Genomic DNA, 15,444 nt, shown 5'->3' with positions numbered 1-15,444 from the left:
GGAAATTCCATACATAGTTTTTTAAGTTGTATAATTTCTTCATTATTAAGGTGTTCAGTTCGCATGTAAGTATTAAAATCTTGACTATCAAATGTCGTTTCATTCTGTGTTTCCTGAATTAGGTTGACTTCTAAATAACCTTGTTCTCTACACTTTTGTACTCCTAAGTATGTATCTAAACAGAATTTTTTGTACTCCATATAACTGAGATTATTTTCGGCACTATAGACACCTCCTGAAATTACTACGTCATTGGAGATGATTGTGGTTTCAAACCAGAACATTCCATTCTTGATATTCACAGGTAGCTGAATGATCTTTTTTGATTCCTCTTCTATTGTATATATGACAGACATTACTTTCTCTTCTAGGTCTATATTTATCTTTGAGGTCTTTGTTTCAAGTATTTTGAATGGAATGTTTACAATGGCTTTTATTTCTTTCAGTATGTCAATTCCGATTTTGTGATTGGCGTTGCAACCGTTTAGCCGGTTATAGCCGAATCGACGATAGTGCGCCACCTCTCTCTCTCCTTCGCAGTTCGGCGCCAGTTGGAGATCCCAAGTGTAACCAGGTCGCTCTCCACCTGGTCCCTCCAACGGAGTGGAGGCCTGCCCCTTCCTCGGCTTCCTCCGGCGTGTACTGCATCGAACACTTTCAGGGCTGGAGTGTTTTCGTCCATTCGGACAACATGACCTAGCCAGCGTAGCCGCTGTCTTTTTATTCGCTGAACTATGTTAATATCGTCGTATAACTCGTACAGCTCATCGTTCCATCGTCTGCGGTATTCGCCGTTGCCAATGTTCTGAGGACCATAAATCTTGCGCAAAATTTTCCTCTCTAAAACTTCTAGTGTCGTCTCATCTGATGTTGACATCGTCCAGGCTTCTGCACCGTAAAGCAGGACGGGAATGATAAGCGACTTGTAGAGCTTGATCTTGGTTCGTCGAGAGAGAACTTTACTGTTCAATTGCTTACTCAGTCCAAAGTAGCACCTGTTGGCAATAGTTATTCTGCGCTGGATTTCGAGCCTGACATTGTTCGTGTTGTTGATGCTGGTTCTCAGGTATACGAAATTATCTACGACCTCGAAGTTATGACTGCGGCGCATGTTTGCTTGATGACAGGAGATATTTCGTGTTGTCCTCATTCACCTCCAGACCCGTTCGCTTCGCCTCCTTATCCATGCGGGAAAAAGCAGAACAAACGGCGCGATTGTTGCTTCCGATGATATCAATATCATCGGAGCTGTACACTCTTGTAGAAGATTTTACCTCCTCTATTTAGCTCTGCAGCTCTTATAATTTTTTCCAGCATCAGGTTAAAGAAGTCGCACGATAGTGAGTCACCTTGTCTGAAACCTCGTTTGGTATCGAACGGCTCGGAGAGGTCCTTCCCAATCATGACGGAGCTTTTGGTGTTGCTCAACGTCAATTTACATAGCCGTATTAGTTTTGCGGGGATGATCAAAAGGGGGGTGTCTCATCCGAGGCTTTCGTCGATTTTTCATTGGTACTTCGTTTTTATGTGGTGGGTCCCAAGCCCTACGCACAACCGCATAAGCGGGCTTCGCCTTCTCACTTTAGCTCGCCTTCAAACGGATGTCTGTTGGCTACCCAGAGGATACTTGGTCTAAAACCGGAAGTCGTGAGCTGCTTGAACCATGTGGAGAAGAATCGTTTCTGGTCACTCCCAAGTGAATGACACTCAAAAACTTTAATCACTTGCGTGAACTTCTACACATGATCCCATCAATTCCGATTAACCCGTCAAAATATGGATGAAATTTAAATAAAAGGAATAAGTATTGTGACAAGTCAGAGAATTCTTTGAATAACGTAATCTTAGCTTTGTCGTATAATTGGAATTGATTTAGTACTGTCTTGATGGCTATTGGTGTATGTAATTTGATTTGATTTTCTTTCAAGGTATAATTAGGACTAATAAACGAAAAAGAAGCACCTATATCTATAAGAATTTAAGGGGTTTATAGCACGTTCACATATAAGCAGGTTATGGTTAACAAAAATTAACCTCGAAGCTAACCTTGTTGCGTTCACATATAGCAAAGATAACCCAATTAAATGAGAGAAATTGACAGCTGTATCCATTTGTGTTTTTTTTTTTGTTTACATATTTTCTTCTTGTAAAAAATAAGTTAATAATAAATGAGTGATGGATTCAAAATTGAGAAAATTTTTACTTTTGTTTGCTACAAACCAAGAAGAAAGCAATAAATATCTAGCTGAATTAAATTTCTGTAGCCGAGAATATAAAATTGCTATCCAACAAAGTGAGCAGGAATTACGGATACGAAGAGCTCGAGTAATATCGATTTATTATGAAATATTAATGTTGACAACAATACCTCTTTGTAAGGAAATAAACCCAAGAAGTATTTGGGCATACGTAAGTAAAAAAAGCACAATAAATTATAAACACATTTAAATACATATACTTTAGAAGCGACATGGGAACTTCTGGGAAAAGGATGTTCCATCAATGAACGACCGCGTTTTTAAGGAAACCTTTCGCATGAGCAGGGCAACCTTTGAAATATTGTGTGAATATGTCAAAGGTATTACCAAACAGGATTCATGCTATAGGAAGTGCATCCCATTGCAGAAAAGGGTAGCTGTTGCCGTCTACACATTAAAATCTTCGGCGGAGTATGAAACTGTTGCACGACTATTCGGTGTTTCGAAGGCTATCGTCAGCGAAATATTTCTTGCTTTTTGCCAAGAAGTGTGGCAATCATTGCGTCCCATTTATTTGACAGAACAATTAAGGAACAGTGAAAAAGTGGATGAGTGTGTTCATGGGTTTGAGAAGCTTGGCTTTCCGCAATGTCTTGGTGCCATAGACGGTTGCCACATTAAAGTTCGGCCACCTGGGAAGGATTGCACGGACTATTACAATTATAAGGGGTGGTACTCTACAGTTTTATTTGCCCTTGTAGATTATAGGTTAGAGGTATAATGAATTTTCACTTGATATTTTCATTAATTTCTTTTTTATCCAGATATCGCTTCCTCTACATTAATGTTGGCTGCATTCGACGATGCAAAATTTTTCAATGTAGCAAACTAAATACTGAATTGAAGGACCCAATCTTCACTGCAAAAAGCAAAACTATTAATGGCGTGAATGTTCCTGTGGGCGTTATGAGTGATTCGGCTTTCCGATTTGCCAACAATCTAATGAAGCCCTATCCATTCCAAGTACATCCTCCAGAGCATGAAAAAATTTTTAATTACCAATTGTCCAAATGCCGAAGAGTGGTGGAAAATGCATTTGGACACCTAAAGGCTCGTTTTAGGAGAATAGGAAAAGGAGTCGACAACCACATCAAAAATGTTCCTCTTATAATTAAAGCAGCCTGTACATTGCATAACTTTTTAAATTGTCATAATGATGTCATCAACCACAAATGGATAGAAGAACAAACCACTTACGAAAGTAGTGTACGCCTGGAACAGCCCGAGCACACAGATGCTGTAGCAGATTTTGAAGCAGAACCTGAAACAATTAGAAGAGCGATTGCGAATTCATTTTGTAAGTTTGTTCTACATTTGTAATTATTTTTATTTTTTATTTAACAAATTAATAAGGTCTTTATAAAAACTTTTCGTATTTTCACTCATTTCTTTTAAAATATCATTCCTTTTCTCTTCCGAAAGAACTGCTTTTTCGGTTAGTTCCACCATTCTTTCTTGCACCCCTCTCATGGACTCCATTTCTTTCTCAAACATATCTGAAGTTTTTTCCAAATTTTCTATTAAACGCTCATGGGTTAATTTCCTTCTTTTTGCAGACTCCGGAGTCGTCGAAAGTCCTGCAAGCTCATCGCTTGAAATGAATTGAGATTGGCTGCTCGTCGAAGGGTAGATAGCAGCGCAACCAATGTTGTCTTCTGGTTCCACATCTTGAATTAAAATAAAATAATAAATAAAAGAGCAAACAAAAATTCAATTTTTATATTACCTATACTCTCTTGCATGAGTTCTTTGAAATTTACTGCCTTATTACCACTCAGTATTTCTTCCACCTCCTTGTAGTGGATCCAAGAGGAAGGCGAACCACCTGTCATACCCACCGCATTCTTTTCTAATCTATAAAATAAAATACATATTATAATGCTGTGAGTATGCAGCAAAAAAAAAAAAAAAATTTTAAATGTACTTACTTGTATCGATTGGTAAAATTATGTACTTTTTCCTTTATTTCAGCTGCACTGTAGTTCATCTGCCTTTTTGAAAATTCGTTTTCCAAACGCGCAAAGATATGAAAATTTTTTTTCGCGCTTCGTAATTCTTCTATACTATCTGCCCAGTGTAATAGCAGCAATTTCTCTGCATCCGCTGTCCATCTAACACGGTTTTTCCTTTTCCTAATTACAATTTAATAAAATTATTATATATAAGTATATTTGTATGCATAAAAAATAAAAATATATAAATTCAAATTTATGCTTACCGATTTATTTGATCCATTTTTTAAATTCCTGCGAATTTTTTGTCAGTTGCTGTCAAATTTAAACAAAAATATTCACAATAGATACTGAAGTGTCGCAATTTCGAGTACATTTCGACTGCTTTCCAATGCAACAATGCATATTTTAGTAGGTTATAAAATAACCGCGTAGGTTATAGAGCAGACCGAGGTTATCTTTTCATACAAATTATATGGCTAACCTCTCATTTTATGGGTAGGTTACAAGATAACCAAGTTAACCTAGCTAACCTGGCTAACCTGCTTATATGTGAACATAGTATTATCGAAAGTGACTGTGGGTAACAAAACCATGATATATGGTAGCGGTGACTTATTGTTTTCATTAATTAAGTATCCTATCTGTTGTCCGAGGCTCTTTGTCGAAAATTTGCAGCCTCATTGTAATTGTGTACTTCTGTTTGCTGATCAATATTATTTATTGAACCTTTAAGGTAATTGTTGTTGGTTTGTTTGTAAGGTTGTCTCTGTAGTTTGTTATTATTGTGGTTGTTTTCTTTTGGCATAATTGCTAACGTGTCGTTTCTTTTATATTTATAGTCATTTCTGTCATTAGAATCGTAACGATTATGTTTATTTTTACCTCTGTCGTCCATTATTTTATGTGGATTATAATATATTCTTCTAGATGTATGCTGTTTTTTTATATTGTTTTGAGCGAAATAAATTTCCCTTCCTTTTAATTCCCATTCAAAAGCATCTCGCAAGTTGATCGGTTTCATCGATCTTACTGTAGCTCCTAATGGACCTTTGATTCCTGTTAAAAATGTGTTAAGGCATATATCTGCAAACAATTTTTTTTGTCTTAACCAAGGAAGGTTGGTTTCCGCTATCCTAAATAGTGCTAATTTAATTTCACAAACTTTGTCGTATAATAAACTTAACCTTTAACTACTGAGGTGAAATATTTGGACGTAGTTACTGAGGTGGGGTAAATTTTACCCCTTTATAATCTATAAATAATTTTTGTCAACGAAAATTTTTTTTAACTTTATTTGTTTTTAATTGTAATAATAGAACACATTTTTAAATGAATAAAATAATAAATTTAAAGAAATCGAACTTCTAGTTTAACAAAACAATGACTTTATTTCATAGCCACTTTTCTTAAAACTAAAAAACAAACTACGAGGTGTAAAATTTACCACCCCCTCAGTAGTTAAAGGTTAAAGAAAGACCCTCCTGCACAGAACTGTAGAGCTCGAACATAAGAGTAGGTTCATCTCTCTTGTCTGCGCAATGCAAGATGAGAACGTCCTTAATTTCTTTCCAGTCAAGACTGGCTATTGATTCGATGATACTTTCATTTGCCTTTTCTTCGATTTTGTTTCTAATTGCTCTTAAAAGCATCTGACCATATGGCGTTTTATTGGTTACATTGATCAGCGCGAGAATTTTTTCGACATTGGTTATGAATTCGTTTAACGTTTTAGGATTATCATCGTATACAGGTAAAAAACGAATTGCGTCTGGTATCTTCAACATTGATAAGATGTCACTTGGATTAGCACTTTCCTCTCCTTGATTTGGAGAGGAATATTCTGATATGGAAGTCATAGGTGATTTATCGACTTGCCTTACTAGAGAGGTGACTCTATCCTCGCATAGGCTTGTATTATTTCTGGCTTGACTTCTAGTGTGAGGAATATTTTAATTTACTCTTTCGGTGGTAGCCATTTATAAATATATGTACACTGTAGATTAGGTCCATAAAATCATATAGTCACTGAAATATAGAGTCTACTGTAATAACTTCAAACAGAATTGAGCATGATGTTATAGATTTGAACAGGTCTATGAGTCGTACTGAAACATAGAACCGATTGCAAATTAATTGTGTATATAAAAATATATATATAATAAGTTTTTTTTTAACTGCTCCATGAGTCGCCCTGAGACATGGAGGCAATACATTTTTTGTCGCCATCTACAGAGGTCTACGGTTTATGAGTCGCCCTGAAACATAAACCACAGATCCAACTGCAACTGTTGCAACGACAGTTTTTTTTTTTACTTTTTGTCGTCATCTACAGTGGTCTACGGTCTATGAGTCGCCCTGAAACATAGACCACAGATCCTACTGCAACTGTTACAACGACAGTTCTTTTTTTTTTGTTTTTTTTCTACAGTTGTCACCGGTCTATGAGTCGCCCTGAAACACAGAGCTAATCACAACTGCTTTCACATACTTGTGCGACGTCTCCACGGCCGTTGTTATATACATACATAGTACATATTGCTATGTATTATACATATGCATGTGCGTACTAAATGATCCCGTTATTGCGTGGTCTTCAATAGAATATTGAACACTTGTGCGGCGTATATAAACTACTACTTCTTTTTCAATACTTTCATTTTTTTTTTTTGAAATTAGATATTTGATTACTAATATTTACTAAACTATTAAGTGTTTTATTAAAGGCTTCATTTATAAAGATTTGTTTATTGTTATTAGTATTTAATTCGTTTATATTTTTACTTATAATTTCGAAATTGAGATCATGTGTAGAAGTTCACGCAAGTGAGGAAAGTTTTTGATTGTCATTCACTTGGGAGTGACCAGAAACGATTCTTCTCCATATGGTTCAAGCAGCTCACGACTTCCGGTTTTAGACCAAGTATCCTCTGGGTAGCCAACAGACATCCGTTTGAAGGCGAGCTAAAGTGAGACGGCGAAGCCCGCTTATGCGGTTGTGCGTAGGGCTTGGGACCCACCACATAAAAACGAAGTACCAATGAAAAATCGACGAAAGCCGCGGATGAGACACCCCCCTTTTGATGACGACCCCTGCAAACGTTTTAAGGATAATGATTTAAGGGCATGCACTTCGAATGTCCGGACCCTTAATTGGGAAAGTACCTCTGCCCAGGTGGTTGATGTCCTCATACGACTAAAGGCTGACATCACCGCCATCCAAGAAGTGCGATGGATGGGACAAGGACGGAAGAAGGTGGGTCCTTGTGACATCTACTACAGCGGCCATATAAAGCAGCGCAAATTTGGTGTTGGATTTGTGGTGGGAGAGAGAATCCGTCGCAGAGTCCTGGCATTCACCCCGGTGGATGAACGTCTAGCCACAATCCGCATCAAAGCGAGGTTCTTCAACATATCGCTGATTTGCGCCCACGCCCCAACGTAAGAGAAGGACGATGTGACCAAAGATGCTTTCTATGAGCGCTTAGAACGCACCTATGAGCGCTGCCCCCGCCACGATGTTAAAGTCGTGCTTGGCTATTTTAAAGGCAGGGTGGGTAAAGAAGGTGTCTTTGGCACAACAGTCGGAAAATTCAGCCTCCATGACGAAACATCGCCAAACGGCCTGAGGCTGATCGACTTCGCTGGGGCCCGAAATATGGTCGTCTGTAGTACCAGATCAAGCTACTTGGCTGTCTCCTGATCGAAACACGCGGAACCTAATCGATCACGTTATGATAGACGGAAGACATGTCTCCTGTGTTTTAGACGTGCGTACGCTCCGAGGACCAAATATAGACTCGGACCATTATCTGGTCGCAGCGAAGATACGCACCCGCCTCTGTGCAGCAAAGAATGCCCGTCAACAAACACAAGGAAGGTTCGATGTCGAAAAGCTGCAATCGCAACAGACAGCCACGAAATACTCTACTCGACTTGCACTCCTGCTCTCTGAGAGCACTCATCAGCATCTCGGTATAAGGGAACTGTGGCACGGCATCTCAAATTCACTGCGTACCGCTGCAGCCGAAACAATTGGTTTTCGGCAACGACAAAAAACAAGCTGGTACGATGAGGAGTGCCGTCTCGCAGCGGAGAGAAAACAGACTGCCTACCTCGCTACGTTGCAAACGACCACAACACGTGCGCGATGGGATAGATACCGAGAGCTGAAGAGGGAAGCGAGACGCATCTGCATAGGTAAAAAGGAAGAGGCCGAAATGCGTGAAAAGCTTGAAAAGCTGGCCGACATGGGTAATGCTCGAAAATTTTATGAAAAGATGAGGCGATTTCCAGAAGGTTTCAAGAACGGAGCATCCTCATATAGAGACCAAGGTGGTAATCTGGTAACCGATGTAAAGGGCATACTGGGATTATGGAGGGAACACTTCTCCGACCTGCTGAATGGCAGTGAAAGTACAACACCAGGAGATGGCGAACCCGATCCCCCAATCGATGACGATGGAATAGATATTCCATTACCCGACCATGAAGAATTTCGAATAGCAATTACCCGCCTGAAGAACAACAAAGCGGCAGGGGCCGATAGATTACCGGCTGAGCTATTCAAATATGGCGGCGAAGAACTGATAAGGTGCATGCATCAGCTTCTTTGCAGAATATGGTCGGAAGAAAGCATGCCCGACGATTGGAATCTCAGTGTGCTCTGCCCAATCCATAAAAAGGAAGATCCCACAATCTGCGCCAATTACCGTGGGATCAGCCTCCTAAATATCGCATACAAGGTTGTATCGAGCGTACTGTGTGAAAGACTAAAGCCCACCGTCAACAAACTGATTGGACCTTATCAGTGTGGCTTTAGACCTGGAAAATCGACAACTGACCAGATATTCACCATGCGCCAAATCTTGGAGAAGACCCGTGAAAAGAGGATCGACACACACCACCTTTTTGTCGATTTTAAAGCTGCTTTCGACAGCACGAAAAGGAACTGCCTTTACGCCGCGATGTCTGAATTTGGTATCCCCGCAAAACTAATACGGCTGTATAAATTGACGTTGAGCAACAACAAAAGCTCCGTCATGATTGGGAAGGACCTCTCCGAGCCGTTCGATACCAAACGAGTTTTCAGACAAGGTGACTCACTATCGTGCGACTTCTTTAACCTGATGCTGGAAAAAATTATAAGAGCTGCAGAGCTAAATAGAGGAGGTAAAATCTTCTACAAGAGTGTACAGCTCCGATGATATTGATATCATCGGAAGCAACAATCGCGCCGTTTTTTCTGCTTTTTCCCGCATGGATAAGGAGGCGAAGCGAACGGGTCTGGAGGTGAATGAGGACAAGACGAAATATCTCCTGTCATCAAGCAAACAGTCGGCGCATTAACGTCTTGGCTCCCACGTCACTGTTGACAGTCATAACTTCGAGGTCGTAGATAATTTCGTATACCTGAGAGCCAGCATCAACAACACGAACAATGTCAGCCTCGAAATCCAGCGCAGAATAACTCTTGCCAACAGGTGCTACTTTGGACTGAGTAAGCAATTGAACAGTAAAGTCCTCTCTCGACGAACCAAGATCAAGCTCTACAAGTCGCTTATCATTCCCGTCCTGCTTTACGGTGCAGAAGCCTGGACGATGTCAACATCAGATGAGACGACACTAGGAGTTTTCGAGAGGAAAATTTTGCGCGGCGAATACCGCAGACGATGGAACGATGAGCTGTACGAGTTATACGACGACATTAACATAGTTTAGCGAATAAAAAGACAGCGGCTACGCTGGCTAGGTCATGTTGTCCGAATGGACGAAAACACTCCAGCCCTGAAAGTGTTCGATGCAGTACACGCCGGAGGAAGCCGAGGAAGGGGAAGGCCTCCACTCCGTTGGAGAGCGACCTACACTTGGGATCTCCAACTGGCGCCGAACTGCGAAGGAGAGAGAGAGGTGGCGCACTATCGTCGATTCGGCTATAACCGGCTAAACGGTTGCAACGCCAATCACATACATACATACTTATGCTTATGCATATGCGCAGATGTTGTTCCCGTTTTCTATGATTCGTACATACATACATATTCCCCTTTTCTATTATCCGTACATAAGTCCTGCTCAATCGTATTTTCCTTTTTACCTTGCCTTCTCATTAGACATACGTACCTACCTACCTACCTACAATGTAACAGCAATTAGTCTAACAATATCAGTGTGCATAAGCAGTGTACAAGTGCAGGCATAAGTAAAATCAGTAAACGTGCAATTATAATTTTCGTAATTCAACTTGACTTTAATTTATCTTGGGCTGGAACAGCTATTTTTGCATAGTCTCGCACAAATCGGCGGTAATATCCTGCTAAGCCGAGAAAAGATCGTAATTCTTTTATATTCTTTGGATAAGGCATTTTCTGGATTGCTTCAATTTTTGAGGGATTGGTTTTTATTCCTTCTGGGGAAATTATAAAACCTACGAATTCCACTGATTCTTGGAAAAAATTACATTTATCTAGCTGCACCTTCATGTTTGCAGCTTCAAGTGTTTAAAAAATTAGTTCAATATGGCGAATTTGTTCGCTCTCGCTTTGGCTAAAGATGATTATATCATCTATGTATACATAGCATATCTTACCGATATGATCGCGTAGTATATCATCAATAGCCCTTTGAAAAATGGACGGAGCATTTTTCAAACCAAAAGGCAATCTTGTGAACTCATACTTTCCATTTTTTATGGAAAACGCTGTCTTCTCTATGTCGGATTCTTTTAATGGGATTTGATGAAAACCGCTTTTTAGATCAATTACAGAAAAGTATTTTTTCTGTCCTAATTGTGACAGAACGTCATTAATTTCAGGGATAGGATATCTATCCGCAATTGTAAGCTTATTGAGCTTTCGATAGTCTATGACTACCCTATATTGCTTATTTCCACCAGAGTCCGCCTTTTTCTGGACTATCCATACTGGTGAATTATATGGAAACTAAAGAGCTGCAAAAATACATTTGCCACTAACATGCTTGCAAGCACTCCTAGTATTGTACTCTACTCAAAAGAGAATGCGAACCTTTAACAGCCCGAAGCCGCTACTCTCCATTGAGAGTGCAATTACTAATTATACTCTTTCTGTTGAAAAAAATGTAGTAAACTACTACATTCGATCGTGAACAACAGTTAACCGAAGCTACAGCAACAAGTAGAGAAAATATTGTGTGCTGCTTGTATTACTCCCAAGTACTTTTAAATCCGAAATTAGTTTTTGCTTGTTTGTGACTTGGCTGGTATTGCTTGCGCTGAAATTTTGTCATTATTTAATTACGGATATGGAACTTGATAGCGTAAGTATTAAATATATATTTATTTTGTTTCTTTTCTTATAATGTATTAATATTTGCAGTCATTTACTAACGACTCACCTGCAGTAAACATCACATTAAGTAGTAGCTTAAGTAATAGTGCCATAAAAGAAAGAATTATTAGTGGGGAATTAAAAATTAATAAAGCTACTGGGAAGAGCAAAGTTTGGGAGGTATTTGGAATAGTAGTCAATGAAAATAATGAACAAATTCTAAATATTGTAGCGTGCAAAACGTATTTCAATATATTTAAGCACTGCAAAAAATCCACCTCAAACTTGTTGAAGCACAAGTGCTTTATAAAATACACATTGGCCAGTAATTTCGAAAGTATCAATAAAGTAGAAATAAGTGCAGAACGCAAAAAGGAAGCGTTGGAAATTATAACTGAATGGGTCATTAAAAACTGCAGGCCATACAAAATAGTTGAAGACAATGGATTACATAAACTATTAGAATATTTTTCTCATCTTGGTGTGAAATATGGGCAGCATATCAATGTGCAAAGTACGTTGCCGCATCCGACTACATTATCCAGAAACATAGATAATATATACGACAAATATTTTAACGTAGTAAGAGCCGACCTTGGATATGCCAAACTATGCAGAAAACCACAACTATATAACTTTTTTTTTCTATGCCTATTTAATATTAAAATGCGTTAGGACCCTTCTAGATAACAATAAACATATACATAGTTAAATATGTATGCCTGCATGTTTATACAATATTAAATTTGCGCAACACTGAATTCCCTAAAAATAATTTTTCATATATACATATTTACTAACAGAGTGTACTAATAACTAAATTTAGTTATTAAAAAAATTTAGTTTTAAAATATTTTCGCACATAGCTATCGTTTGCTAAAAACAACCATCTCTTAAAATACAACTAGGTATCGAGTTAAGTATGGGCGTAACCCCGTTTTCTATTTTGTGTTAACATTTCATAAATTTTCCTTCTTTGCAATTTCATTAAATAATAGTCATTGCAATATTTCCGAAATCTTTAGAGTAATTAAGTATTAAACTGCTTTCTTTGCAGTTCGCCTATTTAGCAAAATTTTTTTTAATATTCACTTTCGCGTGTAACCTCAAAAAAGTACGTACGTGAATATTCATAAATGAATATTTCCGAACCCTCCTAAACACTGTTTGAAAATTATTGTATGTACATTTAGTACATACATATGTTGTTTATTAATTTCAGGTGTAAATATTCATTCAAAAGTTACCAGAATTCTTGAAGAGTTCGAGCTTAGTCTGGACGAAAAGGCAATTATTGTGATGGACAGGGGATCCAAAATGGTTGCTGCATTCCGTTCATATCGTCACCTGTCCTGTGTGAATCATTTGCTACATAATGTACTTCAGAAAGCAATTGAAGCGACCAAAGATATGGCGGAACTGTCCCGTTCCTGCACGAAGCTTGTCAAATATTTTAAAAAGGCTGGGCAAAACTCGTCTTTAAGAAACACTTTGAAAAGCTTCTCTCCGACACGTTTCAATACAATTTTTTATTTGCTCTTATCTGTACAGAGAAATTGGGGAGAAATATTTAGTATATTGCAGCAGGAAAATAATCTAGACAAAATAAATAATATTCAGTTGCATCACTTAAACGCTATAATCGCCATTTTAGAGCCTTTCGAACAAGCGTCTAAAAAGTTAGAGGGTGAAAAATATGCCACTATTTATCTCATCTATGTTTTACTTCATAGGATACAAAAAGTTTGTACTGTTGCTGTCACCGATTCCGAACCAGTTACAGAATTCAAGGAAAAACTGAACACATATTTAAAGTCTACAGTTATCGAAAATCTGAATATCATTCATAAAATTGCGCTCTTTTTATTCGTTCCTGCAAATAAACTTGAACCGTTCCACTAAGGGGTATTTGATGCAAAAAACCGGTCAAAAGTGGTTTTACTAAACTTTGCCAAATGGTATTTACGCCGCATGTTTTACTATTTACAATAACCGCTTCAACCTGCGCAACCCTCCCCCGCCCGCTTTTTACCTCGTTCTCGCCACGGATCCAGCCGGAACCCAATCATTGAGTGTAACGCGTGTCTCTGTTCTCGGCATTCTCGATTATTTACATAATTTCCTTTGGTTGATACGGCTGCGTGTGGAGATTTACTTGGAAATTCTTTATTGAATATGGAAGTAAAAGGTATGTACTTATGATTAAGACGTATAACAGTCAATTTATTTTTAAATTTAAGCATTTAAACTGATGTTGTTAGTTGCCTTTGCAAGAATGTAGTATTTTTACAAAAAAAAGTATAACATTATTGTTTTTGTTTATTTGTCGGGATTTGTCGCGCCAGAATTCTGGTACGGAAATGTAATTTGGACTTTCTTCTATCCGAAACAGAAGTAAAATTGTCCCCCAACCCACCCCATTTTTATAGGTATTTTTTTAAAGTGCACGGTGTAATTCTATACTGTTCAGATTTCTGAACAGTCATTATCGCTAACACATAAAAATACAGTTGTAATTATAAATATGTATGTACAAATACTCATTTCAATCATCATTGTAACAAATATTCATTTCGGGTATTGTTTTATGCTACATAATATGGGTTGTTTTCAAGGTCACATGCACATTTGTATTCAATTACCTACTTTAACTGACGCCGAGAAGCAGAGCCTTCTTTTGATATCAAATTTCTCCGAAATAGACAAAACTTGTACTAGAAATGAATATAAGCGGCTAATGGCAGAATTCACTGTAGATGCAATAAACACTGAGTCGTATCCCACGCCGTCTTGTTCTACCGAAAATAGTATATTGTTTACGGATTTTGTACAACCAAGACAAACGCTTAATGTTGAAAATAAAATCGATAAAGAAATGCATAAGTACGAAAACACTGACGTCGATTTTTATGATGATTTCGACATTATTCAGTGGTGGGACGGTCACAAAGAGGATTTTCCAATTTTATATAAACTGAGCTGTCGAATTTTAGCAACTCCAGCATCGTCAGCTCCTTCTGAAAGAGTGTTTTCCGTCGCCCGGAATATTATAACCGAGAAACGCTGCAGCATTAGTTGTAATGACAGCGTAATAAATAAGATAATGTTCCTGCATTCAAGTATAGACTAAAAACGTATTTAAAAAAATAAGAATTTAAGTGCATTATAATTATTTTCTCTGTCTTTGAAAAAATTCTTTTGTTAATTTTGTATTTTCTTTCCTTCCGTGTTTTTTCTGAAAGATTATATCCGTCTTTGTTTATCAAATAAACTACATATAAAAAATTATGTTTCATTAACGGGTTTTCATTATCTTAATGCAGCAAAGCAAATTGAGTGTACCAATAATCAACAGCTCCATAGATATCCACAAGTACTCCAAGCACAGTTCACTACTTTAGCATACTTCTCACTCTATGTAATTGTAGCTTGCAAAGCAAATACAATTTGTATTGCTTATGATCGGTTTTTTACTTACACATACACCAACTGGTTTGTGTTTGCCGGCACTCTACAAGAGAACGGAGAGACAAAGAGTTTCAGTAATTGCGCTGCTGGCAAATGTCTTGTTGGGCGGTTTAAATGTATTCATGCAGCGCTTTAATGGAAACCTCGATGGTCTGATTATACCATCTTCTAACAGTTTTTGTACCTGGGCTTCGACCTCAGATTTAAGTGACATGGGGTATGGGTAAAATTTAGTATATACTGGAGTATCCGTGTTCGTTCGGATTTCTCCTACGACTCTAGTCGTATAAGTCAATTTTTCATCAGGCTCCGAGAAAAGTCCTGGGAAAATTTGTATTAATTTATTCATGTTAATTTTCTGATTAAGAGACATGTGCTCATCTCTAATGCTAATGTTATTAACTGTTGGGGAAGGTAGTTGTTTTAATTCTATCTTCCTCCCATTTTCCATTAGAATAT

At 38.0% G+C, this 15,444-nt stretch overlaps 1 protein-coding gene and 1 long non-coding RNA gene across 2 annotated transcripts; one reads left to right on the top strand and one right to left on the bottom strand.

Moving 5' to 3' along the window:
* Positions 1-2,271: 2,271 nt before the first annotated feature.
* On the top strand, positions 2,272-3,955 carry LOC128923520 (uncharacterized). The gene is made up of 3 exons (XR_008472341.1): positions 2,272-2,409; positions 2,464-3,555; positions 3,815-3,955. It is a non-coding gene; the product is annotated as an uncharacterized LOC128923520 (long non-coding RNA).
* On the bottom strand, positions 3,549-4,982 carry LOC128923518 (uncharacterized). The gene is made up of 3 exons (XM_054235782.1): positions 4,187-4,982; positions 3,985-4,112; positions 3,549-3,925 (listed from the first exon to the last, which is right to left on the bottom strand). Exons 1-3 carry the CDS (start codon positions 4,243-4,245, stop codon positions 3,585-3,587), a joined length of 528 nt encoding a protein of 175 aa, XP_054091757.1. The 5' UTR covers positions 4,246-4,982; the 3' UTR covers positions 3,549-3,584.
* Between the last annotated feature and the right edge of the window lie 10,462 nt (positions 4,983-15,444).

The sequence above is a fragment of the Zeugodacus cucurbitae genome, chromosome Y (assembly GCF_028554725.1).
Source record: "Zeugodacus cucurbitae isolate PBARC_wt_2022May chromosome Y, idZeuCucr1.2, whole genome shotgun sequence".
NCBI lineage: Eukaryota > Metazoa > Arthropoda > Insecta > Diptera > Tephritidae > Zeugodacus > Zeugodacus cucurbitae.
The sequence above is the reverse complement of the archived record's forward strand: the minus strand, read 5'-3'. Positions and strand labels throughout refer to the sequence as shown.